Below are 16,477 nucleotides of genomic sequence, written 5' to 3'. Positions count from 1 at the left end.
CTTCTTGACCGAGTCCCCCAACATAGCCTTTTAAAGTAGTGTAAATCCTAGCATGTGTCATTTGTTTCTTTTACCCACAGTTATGAGCTGTTCTACTGTTACAAATTACCTCAGCATTCAGTGATTTGTGTGTGTGTCGATTTGTCGATGTGTCTGAGTGTTTCCAAGCATGCACATGTACTCTCTTGTGTGTATGTATGCTGCTGTGTGTGTGGTAAGTGAGGTAGAGACGGACTGACAGACAGGGTAAAAGAGAGAGTGCACTTAGTCAAACTCAAGACTTTTCCATGACCTGCTCCCTATGGCATGCACTCTATCTGAGAGACTGAGTGAACTGTATAGCTTTGTCAGTATAAACTTCTCAAGGGTCAACGCATCACAGGGAACGGAAAATCTTTGCTTTGAAACAAGCTCTCATTTTTTTAGTTTAGTGCCAACTCACCTTCAAAAGAGAAGCACATCCACACGATTAATGATGCTTGTCCAAGACAATTTAGTAAAAGCAATTTGATCAGGTACTCCTAATCATATTACCTTTGAGAATTCCAAATATCTAAGCCCACTGGTAAGAATCACAGTCATTTTAATCCATGAAAAACATAAAACATGTACACTTTAGGTATGTTTGCTGATAAAAATGACATGGCAGGTAAGCCAAGTTACATGCAACTGTTCTTACAGTGAAAGTTAGAATCACATAAACAGATGAATGTAGAGACTAACAACATTAATTAACGTTAGACATGCCATTCCACTTACATAAATCCATGTGGAGGAGACCGAGTGACTTTTTTCGGGCATTGAACACTGTGTTTTGGTTTATTTTCAATGGAGTCTATTGATAGCACTTTAATGAGGCTTTATTGAAAAAAATCAACTCATCTAGTTTGTTTTTTTAAACATTCTTGCCTCTAATGACCTCTTGTGCTTTCTTGGTAGTTCAAAGAGGGGACATGGATGATTTAACATGAGTCTTCTTCTCTTTCACTTCACTTCCTCTTCACATTGACAACATGTCTTGGTCTCACACCTGTAACAGCATATGCACATTACTGTAACTCTTTTTGCATCTTAATTTCTGTGTGTTTATCTCCGTCTATGTCCTGGTCCTATCCCCTCTCTCTTTCCTCCGTTTTTCCACCCTGGTCTCTAGGCAATAAGGGCGAGAGTGGCGGGGCCATAAGCAGTCTATTTATATCAGCAACAGCCTATGGGAGAGCAGTAGTCTGTGGTTTAGCACATTAACACACAAAACTACAGTATAAAGTGGATGCCTGCAGACTTGTATTGATCAAAGCTTTAAAAGCTTGAGGATGAGATGGAGATGTACCTTACATCACCCTGTTAAATGGAGAATGAGTCCCAGGGTGCTTAGAGTCATCAGTCCAAATATGTGCTGTGGTTGTGAGTCCAGCAGTTGCATTATGTCTTCAAAGGCTGGTCTGTTGACGTGCAGGTACAGAGAGCAGTTTGGCAGTGTATTGAGTATTTTTGACTCTGATTAACTGTGACGTTGTGGAGGCTTTGTTTTGAATAGCAATCACTACTTTGTGGTCCTCTGTTCTTGAGTGGTGTATCACATGGGACTGTGGGGTTTTCAAATGTCAAATATATTCAGGGAAAGGACAGATTACAACAAAATGAGTTACCTCACTGACTTCCAGAGGTCTCGTGCATTTAAAAAAAAATGTTTTTTCCATCCATGCTATTTGTAGTGTCATTTGGAAAGTACATTAACGTTTATGAGGGCATTGTGACACTATGCAAGTTCCCAAGTGTACTTTTTGCTATGGTTGCATTTTACCTTATCTCATCAAGTCTTATCTGAGTTGGAGAGACAACCAATCTTTATAACCTGTTGTTTATCCATGTCCCAGTGCAGGTGTTCTTTATGCTCTACCTCCTCAACATCCTTCTTTTTCCTTCCCTGACCCCATCACCTTTTAATCCTCCCTCCTTGTTGTAGCGTATCTTACTCTAGCTCTTCCCTTGTTGACAGTGCCAGATATGTGTCTGCGCTTGGTGGGTCGTCTCCAGACAGGTTATAAATAACTAGCAGAGTTTTTGCTTCATGTCCTGAGAGCTCTACTTTCTTCTCACACTTGAGGAACCATGGGAAAAGAATCTTTCCCTTACGCACATGGCACTCATAATAACAGTTATACATAAAACCTCCAAGCACATGTGCCTGTTTGCAAGTTTTGCAAAAACACACAGACACAGTTATGCATGCACACACAGAATAAACCTCGGTGGCTTTACAGTAAGGTTGCATTACTAAAATAGCAAGGTTATAAGAAAAGGGGCTTTTTTTAATGAAATGTTAACTTACGTTACATAACCTGCACTGTGGGAATGCAGAGTACATTTCTACTGTCATCTAAGTATGGGAAACTTGCTGAAACAACAGAATGGGATAAAAGTCTGGGAGAGCGAAAAATAGAAAGAACAAGAAAACAACTACATTGGAGAAAAGAAGTAAAATGAGGAATGGAGTGGAAAACAAGTTCATTGGATAAGCATTATTTTTCTCCTCGTGACATACCAGAATGTTGAGGAAGGGGTTATGTTATGGGTACATGATGGCGTTGGTGTGAGTTTATGTGTAGAGGAGTGACAGTGAAACAGCATTAATGTGGACTATAGTTGGGAGTCGGGGAGAATTCAGAGGTTGGCAGGTCAGACTCTGCTGACACACTGGGATCAGCGATGGGATTGTTTCCATTGGAAAGAATTCCAAGAATGAGCTAGAAGAGCTATCAGTGACTTCACTCAGAGGGCTCTGACAACAGTTTTAATACATAGCCAGGCACACACACTCTTACACACATTTAAAGATACTGTATCTCATGCCAACAATAGTGTGCGAGACACACTCCGTTCCCTATGTCACTGAGTACTCAGTGACTCTCACTGAGTGCTCATCTTACCATTTGCAAAATGAATGCTGTCACCTCTGACCACCAGCAGAGTGGTTAAGAAACTGATGTGTAAGGAATTTATTTTCAAATGCAGAAATCTTTCAAGTGAAATAAACAAAACTGTTCTAACTTTTTCAGGAAATGCTGCATCATTCATAGTCCAAAGCTGGTAGAGAAAATGGGGTTTTAAAGTGAGATCTTTCTGGGTGTTGTAACTGAAAATCCCTGCAGTTAAACCTTGAACTGCCCAGATGATGGAAATACAGTCTAAAACATAATTGTTTTTATGACTGTTGAACTCTTGTTAACATTTCTTTGAGCTCCCAGTCTACCTATCAAACGCATGGCTGTTTTCAAAAAGAACAGGAAGACTAGGAAAGACAGTTGGCTTTCAGTTCAGGTGTGTACAGCTCAGAGCGGTTCTCAGTCTTTGTCTTTCTAAAAGTAAACCAAACCCAAAGTACAAACAAGATCATTGCACTACAAGACCTCAGGGGTTGGCTCATTTGGAACAAGTATTTACACGTCGTTCATTGTGTCTGTACATTGCTTTATCAACCGCTTTGTCAAAAATTACAATTTTCAGTCCTTATTTATCCTTATATTCAGCTTTGCCCTTTTGAACAATAACCTACTTGCGTCACATTTAGTGTTCTACTATTTTGCATCATCCAAGTACTGTAGGCTTACAGGAGACCAATGTGATGAGAGGATTATGACTACATAACAAGCCTTTGTACAATTAATTTTTCACATAAGCATAGCAGGACATGCTGGTTTATTTTCTTTCACTTTCTGCTCACTTCTCTAAAATGATTCCACGTTGCCTTTTTACTGTCAGTGCTTGATGTAAGGTAACAATCAAACAAAAAATCTTTGTCCAGGAGGATACATTATTGTGTGAGGAAGTGTGTTGCCTGTGTGTATTGCTTCTCTTGTGGGAGCAATGCTTTGGTGTCAAGGGCAACAAGATGGGATCACAAATTTTAATTACCGGTTGCATTAAAAAAGTCTTTAATTGCAAAGGTTCCTTGGTGAGTTAATCATCTGAGAAGTGGCTGAAGAAGAACAATTGAAAAAAAGAGCTGCTCAAAATGTCAAAGTGATATGGAAAGATGCTTCAGGGGCCTCCTTTCATATTTCCTTAAACCCCCAAACACAGGACCCTTCTTTATTAAAACTGAAGTATATTCCTTTCTCCAGTAATATTTGAAAGTCAACGCAAAGTTCAGAGGTTTCTGGCTGATGTCATATGATTGCGTAGCTGGATGCAAGTTCAGTCAGTCTCTCTAAGGACTGTGGTAGTCTTTTTCTAACTTCTTATAATTTCTTCTTTCCATGATCTCATGACATTTTCCACTGAGATCAAGAAGCAGTTGTTAAGAAAGGGATAAAGGACATTCCTTTTGTAGCCTATTCAGAACTAGCCACCGGCTCCCTAGGCCTGACACGTACTCTGCTGCTGACCACCATTATCAGCTAGGGGGTATTAATAACTATTTATGCTCCATTTTTTCCAGGAAGAAGGAAGCAGGATAGAATGTCAGTTCATTGTTCCCCTTCCAGGAAGTGACCGTAATGCCCTGAGAGTACCACCTTGGCCCCCAAAGGCCCTACCACAGCAACTCGGATGGACTATTCCCAGTACTAGGCAATCAAACTTGACCTAGTGGGTCACTAATACAGTACATAGCAGCAAATCACCTGAGAAGTTTCCATTGTAACAGTGATCAGAAAGCCTTCTGTTTATTCCTGTAAATCCCCCAGTTCCCCATTAGAGCTTTTCCACTGAACCACATTTTATTAGTCTTGTATCATTGTGGTGAGTGTTTATGGGTAGAGCGTGAGGAGTTGCTTCCACAGGCTTTTATACCCTGTACTATCCTCAATAGTTCTGTAATTGTCAAAAGACTTCAAAGATTGGTAGGTCAAACTAATGTTCTCTAAAATGCTGGATGGCATCATTAATATTCTGAACATGCAATTTTTAAGAACTTAGAAATGAAAGCTGTTCAGTGACCAGGAATTTGATTTTGTTGTAACTAAGAGACAGATTGTGTGCAAGTTGAAAACAGGAAGTAGCATGTGGCCTGTTCTCGCTTCTACATATACGTATTTGATACATGCATCTGTATTCGAAGCGAGAGAGATGCCGAGCAGGAAGTACTACTGCTTTTCTCTAACCACTGCAGGTGAAGTGAGTGGGGAAAAGAGGGGGGAGGGGGTTTCACATAAAAGGAAAATGAAAATAAACACAGAAGTAAAAGTCTCTTGGAAACAATACTTTAAATGCGCTGGAGGATTACCCCAGTGAAACACTACTACATCTTGTACCATAAAAATGAAAACTCTTCATTGTCAATTATTCTCACAGCAGAGACACACAGTTGGATAGTAAATTCAAATGTTTATTTACAGCCTCTGTAATTGTCAGAGTAAAGTGGTCTAAATACAAAAAACAAAAACACGAGAAAGATGGCGGCTAATCTCCCTGAGCTTTACAAAAACAATGTGGGACCTGTAGGTGACAGACAGGAGAAAGAGAGAGATGTTCTGTACACAGCCCTAATGCCACTCAATGAGAAATTACAAAAACAGACATATCTCAGTCATGCTTGTACAACAGTATTTCATAGTGTACACAAAAGTGAAATCTTTTCCACAAATTGACAGACAAATACTTGTTCCACAAATGATAAGTGATGATTGTAAGAGAAACAAAAGAACACCAACTTTTGAAATTGCAATACAAAACAAATAAAATGACAGATGTTACTACCAGAGAACAAACATTTCCCATCAACAGCTTTTGGCAAACATCAGGACTAATTTTATTGTGAATAAAGAGTTTAATACGGTTTTAGCTATTGCCTCACTTATATGTGAACGCCGCCCTACAGTGTGAATTCTCCATGACCTGAACTTCACGGTGTCAAAAATGTGGCTGTTTTCGAACACAAAAAAAAAAAAAGAAACACAATTAAAATAAAATAAGGGAAGACTAGGAAAGACTTTCAGTTCAGGTGTGTACAGCTCAGAGCGATTCTCAATTTGTCTTTCTAAAAGTAAACCAAACCCAAAGTACAAACAAGATCATTGCACTACAAGGCCTCAGGGATTTGCTCATTGGAAACAAGTATTTACACGTCGTTCATTGGGTCTGTACATTGCTTTATCAACTGCTTTGTCAAAATTTAAAAATTTTCAGTCCTTACTCAGCTTTGCCCTTTTGAACAGTAACCTGTTTGCGTCACATTTATTTCTCAATGTTCTACTATTTTGCTTTGTCATCTAAGTACTGTTTGTCATAAGGCTTAAAAGGAGGCCAATGTAATGAGAGGATCATAGAATGACTGTGCCCTTACTGCATAACAAGCCTTTGTACAATGGCTGTATCAATTAAACATAGCAGGGCATACTGGTTTATTTTTTCACTTTCTGCTCACTTCTAAAAAAAATGATTCCAGGTTGCCTTTTTAATGTGACTGCCTAACATAAGGTCACTGTATATTTTAGACAAGTCTTGCAGGGGGAGAAAAAAATCCCAGTAATGTTTTACACAAAACACCCACTTCTCAAAAAACAAGACAAATCACAAAACATTCACTTCTCAGAAACAGACAAATCTATGGACAGCAGTGGCAATCACAATAATTAACATATCAATCCAGAAACTGAACACAGGTATGGACAGTGCATTGTAGACTATAATCCCCACGGGTACCACAAACGTTCTGTATGCGAGTATGAAGTCTCTGGGGTCATGACGCCAGCCATTTTGGAGTAAAGTACAGAGCAGTTGTAGCCCCCCTGCAGTGTAAGAGCTGTCCATGGAGCACTGAGCTGCCGCTGTCCAACAGGACATCCTTTCTGGGCCGAGACACACACGGTGGTAAGCATAGTAGGAAGTAAGTGTAGGTTAGAGGCGTGAGTGTCCATTCTTTAAGTCTGTTTTGGTGGGTTTGCAGTCCAGGAGGATAAATTATTTTGTGAGAGAGTGTGTTGCCTGTGTGTATTGATTCTCTTGTGGGAGTGATGCTTTGGTGTCAAGGGAAATGAGATGGCATCACAAGATACTCAGTGTGTGTCTGCCAGTTGAGTCTGTTGGAGTGCTGAGGTGCAGTGTAACCAGTGTGGGGAATGGAGAGTCCATCAGAAAGAAAGAGGGACCAAGAGAGTATGGGTGCTGCAACACAGCCTCTAGTGCTGAGAATTCTGTGTCGGCTGTCCGTTTGGGATATTGCCATTATTCTGCTCAACTTCTTCCTCCTCCTCCTCTTCACTAACCAGAAACTCCTCTGGAGGCCAGCGAAGCTCCCCGCTCTCGACTTCTCCCTCTGTCGGCTCAACCACAATGGATGGCAGACGATCTTTGAGCTTACAGCAACGGTCAAAGTCTGAAGGGTCTGGGAATATCTAAAGAGGACAGACAAGGGTAAATACTGGTTATTAATCTTTCATTAACCTAAATGAGTTAATACAATTAAGTGTGCGGTAGGCTCTGGGATACCAGGACTTAGTCTTGAGCCTTGTAGAAGTGTTGCAGGCACCACTACAAGGCTAAACAACTGACAGAATTAATCTGAAGACTAAACATCTGTGACGGGAAATGGTTGCTTAAAATCCCAGTGGCATACCTGCTCTTGCCCAGCCCACATTCCTCCAACGGGCAAGCTAGCTTTTCACATAGGTGCTCACCAAAAATATAAATTGTACAAGAGTTACATCAGTGGCTGTGTACGGGTAAATGAGGCATGTCTAGTGAGATTTATGGTAAATGCTGCATCATGTTTAATCTAAATGCTTTGGAAGGCATTGTGCCAAGCAGCTCGTAGCTGCTTATGAACTCATCAAGTCCTACGTCACCCACTACTCAGAAGATTATACAAGAGCATAAATCATGGCATTTCAAATCAACAGCAAGTTGAAAACACAAAAGGTGAAGGTTTACTGGGACATGATTTGAGTATAAATAGAACATCTATCCCTGTAACAGTCAGCATTTAGTGTTGAATACTTGATATTCCTGTGGAGATCGAGTTGGAGAAAAGAACATGAAATCAGTGGTTATCTGCAAATCCAGACTGATATGTCTGCTTATAAAATGCAGCGTGCCACAGTCATGTTTGATCTAAACTGAAGGGCATGAGAGACATTCTGACACGAGAGATTACATGCATTCCCTGTCCTGCAAGATTGGACATCAACCTCAGACTCTCTGTTCTCAGGAACTGGAGAAAAGGCCCAGGGGAAAAAGCCTGCCACTCCTGGTCCAAGAACAGCATTTTTGCTGTTGTTTGGATAAAGTGGATGAATATTTTTAGACCTGCATATTTCACTCTAAAACCTGGGGTCGCTGTCTGGGCAAAGAGCCGAGTGGAAAGAAAGCATTAGATGAGGCAGGGAGAGAGACGAGAAGAGAGGGGAAGAGATGGAGGGGATCCAGCTGTGTCCAAGTCTCCATGAATTCCATAGGAGACAGATGAGAAGGGAGGAAAAAGACAAGCTATAAATATGCCTGGTGAATGTGAGAATTTGTCAGGTTATGAAAGCATGTATGTGTCCATCAGCAGCTTTTACATTCTCCAAAAAACAGCTGCGTATAGAACCACGCCAAGAGGTGTGCTTATGTGTGTATATGAGCATGTTTGTGGTCATGTTTAAAGCCTGCATGTATCTGCATTTCCTGGCCTGCATCGCCAATCCTCACTGTGCGTCAGTACCAAAAGGAGTTAGGCAGTGAATGACCTTGCCTTTGGACCCCTAGCTCACACGTCATAACTCGTTTCACTTCCAGTAGCAGGAAGCAACGACACATCATCCAGGCACAAAGATTGGCTATTTTAGGATCTTCTGGGGTGGGGTTGGGAGGGGCTGCACACTATACGCCTGAATCATGACATTGCCATTTGAGATGACAATTCAGTAACTATTTGCTCATCCTTCTCCACTAGTAGATCACATTCATTTCAGTACATTTTATAGGTGCAGCTGAAATTTAATGGTCACACAATTTGTGTCAAAGCCCCCTGGCACCCATAATGGAGGAAGTGACTGGTCGCAACATCACGGCCTCATACAGTGCTTCTCTAAAGGAGTGACTGGCACCGTGGGCAAACAGCCGAGGTGAGGAAATACAGAATGGGGATGGAAAGAGTGGAGAAGTGGCACCCTCCTCCCACACTCAGCTGCTCCTCTCAGACAGACTCACAGCTGGGGTTTGAACTGTGGGGAGAGGAAGCCAGCCTTTTCCTCTGGGGTCAGTCTACGTCTACATACAACATGGCTACTAAATTAGTAGAATGAATTTGCATCTTTCATACAAATAATTAGATTATATCAATCTTGTATAAAATGATTGATCTTTCAACAGGAACTGGCTTTTAGCCCTGTGAGCCCTGCCTCAGCAGGTGGAACTTAAGAATATTTTGGTACCCATGACCTTACACCAGTGGTAACTCTGGCCCACCAACTTCTTGTCCAAAATCATAAACGGTCTTGATGTGACTAAGTGGTTTCAGTATTAAAATAGGGCCCTTTAGTTCTTTTCACCCTTGGTACAAATGTGACACTAAAATAAGCAAGCAGCTGTGTGTTTAAGTTGTTTTGTTTCCAAGATGGCCCTGTTGAGCTGACAGTAAAACAAAGCCGCTGGCAACACCTTGTCAAGACCACCTGATGGCTGTTTCCCTCATCTCTCTGAATCTGCAGTTTATTTTTGTGACAGGCTGCAGTAAATTATAGACAATTTCCCAGAAATACATTTTCTTTGTATGTTTAAAGTTGTGACCAACCGTAACGTCCAATGTCCTCTTACCTAGATATTAAAGAATGAAAAACAAAATTTTTTAAAATTTAAGTGTTCTCACCTAACTACTCATACTTACTTATTAGACAAACCTGTACATCATCCTTATGCTATTACACAATGACTAAATAATTGTGTTTGCCTAATGGTAAACATGGTTAAACTATTCCAATAAGATATGTTATACAAAAACAATTCAGCTTGGCCAGGGGTCTTTTAGATTAAAACAAAAAACACAAAAACACAATCTTAAATTCCTGTCTTTTGCATTTATACACACACACACACAATACTGACATTTCCGCCTTGTCATCCCAAATGCAGCTATTGTTCCCAAATCCCAACATGCAGTGGCTGCTCCCTCCTGTTCATGTTGATGTCAAGTCCAATTCATGATAATGATTGGATGGAGACTGGTATAAAATGGCCATGCCACACAAAAATGTATCAGTAGGGAATTGGGACAGAAGTGGTGTTTCATTATGTGCGTGCATGTCCTACCTGGAAGGAGAGTCTGTCCTTGCTGGGGCTGAGCCTCATGTCCTCCATGGTGGTGCTGTTCATCATCACCTCAGTCATATCTCGGCCGGGCACAAACACTGGGCTGCAGGGTTGAAAGGAGAAAATAAGTTATGGGATTAGATACTGTGCAATGGTGGTCCATATGGGGGAGAGAAAAAAAAACCAAACAAATCTGACAGACATTGTCTGTTTGTATTAGCCTGACATCCCAAGAGACATCCCAAAAAAAAAAATGTATGCCACGCACAACCTTTTAGCACTAAAAAGGTTGATAGTGCTAATTCACAAATGAATTATCAAAACTGTTAAATATAAATCTGGTCCCTCTCGGTTTTGTACTAAATATACTAGAAGACAGTCTGATTGTATTCAGTGACGACAAACAGATGCTAAAAGTCATAGTAATAAAAAACTGTCAATGAGGCATGTAGCCTAACAAAAAGAAGACCAACAAACACCACATCTATCAAACTGTCCGTATGCATATACACCGTCAAGGTCCAGAAGTCATGGTTGTTTTACCTGAACATGTTCGACAGTTTTCTTTATTCTCTGTACATCTTGACCACAACACACCAAGCATCCAGTCTGTGCTCTGATCATGCACTGCAAAGCTGCACAGCTCATGCGGTGGCTTGCATAAGGTGGCCGTTTCTAAATACAGGATGATGTGCTCTTGCACTAGCAACCAGAGAACACAGTCATTGTGAGAGTGTGCTGGGGGCGTGCTGTGGTATTTGACTGGGGTGGAACTCAATTCACTCAGTTCCATCAAAGCTTAGCCAAACTTTCCATTTTAGATTAAAGTAAAAAAAGGTTGCTTATCCATGTTCAGTACATTTACTATCCAGCATTGTTGTAATAAAGCTTTAAAAATAAATAAATAAATTACAAAACTACTTGAAGCAGGTCCCAGGACTGACAGACGCTGTCTTGAGACAAGATGCTGAGCAGCCTTCTCACGCTCTCTATTTAAAGCCCAGTGCCTTGTGGTCAGTGGCCACAGGCCTGTGGTTTGTGTGGTCACTGGCTATATAGAACAAAGAAAACACGACAAGAGGCTCACTCACAACCTCACATTATCTGATTCAATGGACTTGGTTGTTTTTTTGTTTTTTTTGGGAAGAGATGTATGGGCTTCACTTGACCTAGTTTAAATCTTAAAAAATAAAAAAGTTTGGATACAGCAGAAGGTGAAAAATTATACTGTGGTAGTGATTAAAACATGCTTTCAAAATAAGGAGTGATTATGTAAATGTATTCCACAGAATTTAATTTTTACCATTAACCACAATCTTATTCATTTATCAAAACAATGTCTAGTCGATAACATTAGAATAACTGGAAATACTGAATCATTTCAGTTTTTAATAAGTTACACAAACCGAAGTCCCCTCTAAAAATAAACAGTGTCGAAACCTGCAGTACTTCATCTGCAATTACAACATGAAACATATTCTCTGGAATCTTTAAGTTACATCTGTTGCGTCTTTGTCTCCATTTATGACTCATACAAAACTCATTACACTGAGAATACTCTTCAGAGAAATCTATGTATCTCCATGTTTACTAGCACATGAATTATCTTCAATTAAAAATAGGTTTATTGTTGATATTTTTTTACCTGTCATACTGCACCTGGAAGTGCATCCTAAATTCTGGCAAACTGTGCTGGACAAATAATACCTTCATGAATCAGGCTTTAATTTTTGTCTTTAAGCAAGATGTTAACGTTGCTGTGTAATTGACAGTTTGCTGACTTAAAGACTCTTCTCTACTTGTGCTGCACTACCTTTTAGTAATTATTATATTTGTATGGCCACAAGTGACATTATTCAGCAAAAAATTACAAAGTCTTAAATTTAAATTCAGCAACAAGAACAAAATGAGCCCCCCCCAAGGGCAATTTTTTCCTGTTAAAGCCCCCAGGATGTTGTATAGCTACAATTTTTTTGAACCAGTGTTAATCACGTTGCCAATGTTTTGAGTCACACACAGACACACAATGAAGCACAATTAACACAAATCCTGAGGAGGAGAGAATCGCGTGATATGAGTCAGGAGATCATTAATCCCTGAAGCAGTGGCATTTATCAGTTTTTCCATCCCTACATTTACACAGACCCCTTGTCTCTTTCAAGAGGAAACATTTACATCACAGCAGGGTGGATCTAAAAATTAGAAAATTGAAAGGCTTCTTGTTGAATTACTGTAAAGTAACCTTTACTACACAGCGTCAGACGACACAGCATACTTGGCCAAAACAATACCCGGATATCCAAAAATAAAAATAAGGAGGCTTGAAGGATACGCCAGGTTTAACATGGAAAAAACAGAATGTCAGCAGGGGCTGCTCTTGAACTTATTTCATCCTTGAGTGGGGAGCAGAGAGGGTGAGGCAGGCATGCAAAAAGCAGCGGAGGAGGGGACGGAGGTATGAACAGTGACAGTGAAGACCTGAGCAGAAGGAGGAGAGGGGAAGAGAAGGAGGGAAGGGAAAGAAAGATAAACACTCTGGCCTTGCCAGTCATATTTCTGTTCGGGGATCGTATAAACATCCTGCTCGGCTAAGAATAACAGAACATCGGCCTAATAAAACATAAAGGGGCACAATGAGGAGGAAGTGGGGGTGCACAAGTAACAAGTCAACCTGGGAGGAAACAAACCTACATGGACTACAGTCACATCTATTACTGCTTCAAGGGTCAAGCAGGGCTGAACAGTGTGTCCCACACAACGGGAATACTTGATTCCTAGAGGAAACGTTAGGTGTTCTACAAGTAACCAACCTGTAAATGTATGACATAAGATCAGCATGGACCACAGCTAGTTAACTAGAGTCTACGCCCAAGAGCACATATTTGGCAGTCATGTCTGAACGTGATGCTGCTGCAACTGCACCACAATAGGTAAATGACAAGACACATTTGGCCTGCACCGATTAATGTGAGAGGCTGGTAGGGCAGATGGCATTAAACCTCTTTACTTCCTGACCAAGTCAAGATAACACAAACCTGGTCCTGCTAGGGAACAGACAAACAGCAGGTAAAAGACACAGTCAGTCATGTGCCGTGTGTCCAAAAAACACATATCGGAAGGAGTTTAGAGCTGAAACTATTTGTCAATTAGGTGATCGACAGAAAATTTACAAGCAACAATTTTTTTTAAAAATCAGTTTATCAGTCAAATCAATTTTTAAGCAAAAATGCCAAAAAAAAAAAAAAAAAAAAAAAGCACTGGTTCAAGCTTCTCAAATGTCTCAAAATATTTGGCAGTTAGCAAATTTAATATCTTTGAGTTTTGAAAAGTTGATCGGACAAAACAAGCTATTTGGAAACGTCATCTATTAAACTATGAATGAGTAATTGTAATAATCGGCACATTAATCAATAATGAAAAATCATTTGTCGCAGCCCTACTAGAGTTGACTTATTCAATGTTTTTTTTTTTAAAAAAGGCTACAGTCGCATGGAAGATGACCATGTTAATCATTGATATCCTTTCCAGTGCATTTTTTAAAATCATCCTATCGCTTACTGCCACCTTATGAGAACAGAACACAATGTGATATTTTTGGATTTTTAACCCTGTAGATTACAACCACTGAGGTGCAGACAAATGCACTGACCTAGTGACCAGTGGAGAAGCAGATATGAAGGGAGGAGTGGACATGCTATGATTCATGGCCTCCTTAAGACTGCTTTGTAAAACATCTACCTAACCTCATTATATAGTGACCATATTTCCTGATGGGCTTAGGGCATTACATAAGCATGACACCAGGTTCATCCACCTGTCTCGAGACTATAAAAGGCCGAGGCCATGCTAGCTCCTGGCGTGTCTTTACTGTAGCGGTGCTGACAGGAGCCCAAGTGGTCTCCGCAACAATCTCACTGCACAAGAGGGGAATTTGCATCTTGCATTATCAACATTGTTTCCCCTCTGCCATCCCACAGTTCTTACTACTACTACTACTAGTAGTAGTAGTATCATAAATCTCAGCCTGTGTGGCTGCTGACATTCCATGCCATTGCTGAGCTTTTCCGTCAGCCGAGTCACACAGCTATGCAGGTATGTGGGTGGTGCGGGGACTGAGTAAGACCCCCAGGAGTGTGCTGGAATGAATGGGTTGTATCCAAATTCCTGTGGGTTGAGTCTGCCACTGAAAAACACATAATGGATCAGTTACCACTCCACCGCCTTATGGTAATCTTAGTGATGTGTGTGGGAGTGAAAAATCTTAGTGACCCTATGTGTCAAGTTTCCTACATATGCTTTTATGTATATATGTGCATGAGGTCCAGCTATTACTGTGAGAAAATCCTAATACTCAAAAGTTCCTACTCATACCTTTGAAATAGAACTAACCCTTAAGAAAAAAGTAAAACCCTGTTTTCAGATCTCTCATAGAAGTAGGCTAACATTACAGAGCAGAGAAGCATAGGTCTACTGTAAGTAAACACAGGCAAGAAAGCAAAGTGTGGTTACAGTAAAGAGGTCAATTATGAACTTCCTGGTAGAGACAGCCAGAAGCCTGCGCCTGCTGAGGTTGGAACAGTGCTCACAAAACAATATTTCAAAGAGACTTGCATATCCTCTTTACAGACAGGAAAACATTCAACACATGAGAACAAAAAGGCTAAAATAAACAAAGATGCGCTTCCTATGTCTGCATCAAGAAGTAAATCAAGTTAGGAGGTACTGACTGCCAGAAGAAAAGGAAAATTGTGAAAAAAGTACACTGATAATAGATAGTAACAGATAGGAGCAGAGTGCATCCATCCTTCTCCAATTGCACTGCACCTGCAGGACTACAGGCCAAAGGATGAAAGCAGTGTCTTACTCCATTCAGGTTTTTAAGGATACAGCAAAGCAAGCCTGCATGCTGACTGGTTTTAAAAGCCAATAAAAGTGCATTTTATTCCTAAATAGAATAGCTGACAATTAAGAAGACACCGTGACCTTTTTGAATTGGCACATGCAGCAACGTTTGTCAAGCTGCGGGCTGAAAACTATTTGCTTCCAAAAAATTATTATTATTATTATTATTACTAGATTTTTCAATTTCAGGGGCAACACCCCACAGAAAATCTCAAAGGAAACAAGAGTGGGTGTAGGAACAAAGGTGGCTGCTGCTGAGGGAAATCACCAAGCAAAATAAAGTACTACATACAGCACAACTATATACTTAATTGTTCTTACCAGTCAGATGCAAAACCTACAAATGTGATTGATACTTGATTTAGCCATGTCTACCTAACAGTTGGGGGGGGAGCACAAATCAAGCAAACCAGACACATGTGAACAGGTGAAAGTCGAAAAAGATGCGAGTACTCACCAGTATATCTGCGGGGAAAATACAGACATTAATTCACACCTGCTGTCAATTCTGCTGATTGAGGAATGTAATTACAGTCACAGACTTCTCTCTGCTTTCACTGTCTTCCTTCTCTCCAAGGCAGCACAGGACGCTCACGCAAACCGAAAGTAACTGTGCGACAAGTCTGATAGCCACAGCACGACAACACAGCTCTTTAATTTGGTGCGTCTGATCAGCATTACAGTTGTGTTGAGTATTTATGCAAGAGGCGTGTGCTTGTTCAGCCACAGACACACCTCCTCTCTACACGGGCCAGAAAAACCTCAATGGCAGCTCATTATCAGCAGGAGCCAATCAGAGCACAGGTGACTGCCCTGATGACGACAGCAAAGACTGAACCCGCTCATTGGGAATGGACAAGAAGATACTGCATGATGCTATTGATTTGTAGTCTCCGAGGCAACAAAAATGACAGTCTTACCTCCTCTTGAAAGACAAAAAAAAAAAATCAAAAAAAAAAAAATCCACTGATTCGTGACATTTATCCGAAAGAGGAGGAGAGAGAGCTCCTCTGCCTGGGCTCATTCACAAATATATTCCAAGGGCAAGTCAATGTCTGCATATTTCAGTAGCAATGAATGGTCCTCCTGCAGGCTTTTTGCCTTTTAATATACCATATAAAACAAGGCATGCAGGGTACACATGTGTCCACTACAGACTGTCCAAACGCACCGTTTCATGAATTTCAAAATGATGTCCTTAAGCCTAATTTTCCATGACCTGACCACGTTTATGTTATGGCCAGGACCTCTAGGACATAGTTGACCTTCACACCTTATGAAATGCCCAGTTGTCTTTTTTCCTTCACGCAGTGTACTGTATATTTGGCTCAGATGAATCAGGTGC

The 16,477-nt window shown here is 40.6% G+C and overlaps 1 protein-coding gene across 3 annotated transcripts; it reads right to left on the bottom strand.

Annotated features, from left to right (window-relative positions):
* Positions 1–5,308: 5,308 nt before the first annotated feature.
* lbh (LBH regulator of WNT signaling pathway) lies at positions 5,309–15,873 on the bottom strand. Of its 3 annotated transcripts, none has more exons than XM_044167219.1 (3): positions 15,590–15,873; positions 10,231–10,333; positions 5,309–7,337 (listed from the first exon to the last, which is right to left on the bottom strand). In XM_044167219.1, the coding sequence occupies exons 1-3, from the start codon at positions 15,616–15,618 to the stop codon at positions 7,122–7,124; spliced, it is 348 nt and encodes a 115-aa protein (XP_044023154.1). In that variant the 5' UTR covers positions 15,619–15,873; the 3' UTR covers positions 5,309–7,121. The 3 variants fall into 3 exon arrangements, with proteins under 3 accessions (XP_044023154.1, XP_044023157.1, XP_044023156.1); XM_044167222.1 differs by lacking the exon at positions 15,590–15,873 and adding an exon at positions 15,454–15,583; XM_044167221.1 differs by lacking the exon at positions 15,590–15,873 and adding an exon at positions 10,774–10,856.
* Between the last annotated feature and the right edge of the window lie 604 nt (positions 15,874–16,477).

Source organism: Siniperca chuatsi, linkage group LG15, assembly GCF_020085105.1.
Source record: "Siniperca chuatsi isolate FFG_IHB_CAS linkage group LG15, ASM2008510v1, whole genome shotgun sequence".
NCBI lineage: Eukaryota > Metazoa > Chordata > Actinopteri > Centrarchiformes > Sinipercidae > Siniperca > Siniperca chuatsi.
This window is presented reverse-complemented; position numbering and strand designations above follow the sequence as displayed.

Excerpts from the sequence above, each read along its gene's own strand:
- lbh (XM_044167219.1), bottom strand. The coding sequence starts at position 15,618 with ATGTCTGTATTTTCCCCGCAGATATACTG. Across the intron at positions 10,334-15,589 it reads TTTTCCCCGCAGATATACTG|CCCAGTGTTTGTGCCCGGCC; the intron begins GTGAGTACTCGC and ends TCAACCCTGCAG. Across the intron at positions 7,338-10,230 it reads AGGACAGACTCTCCTTCCAG|ATATTCCCAGACCCTTCAGA; the intron begins GTAGGACATGCA and ends TGTCCTCTTTAG.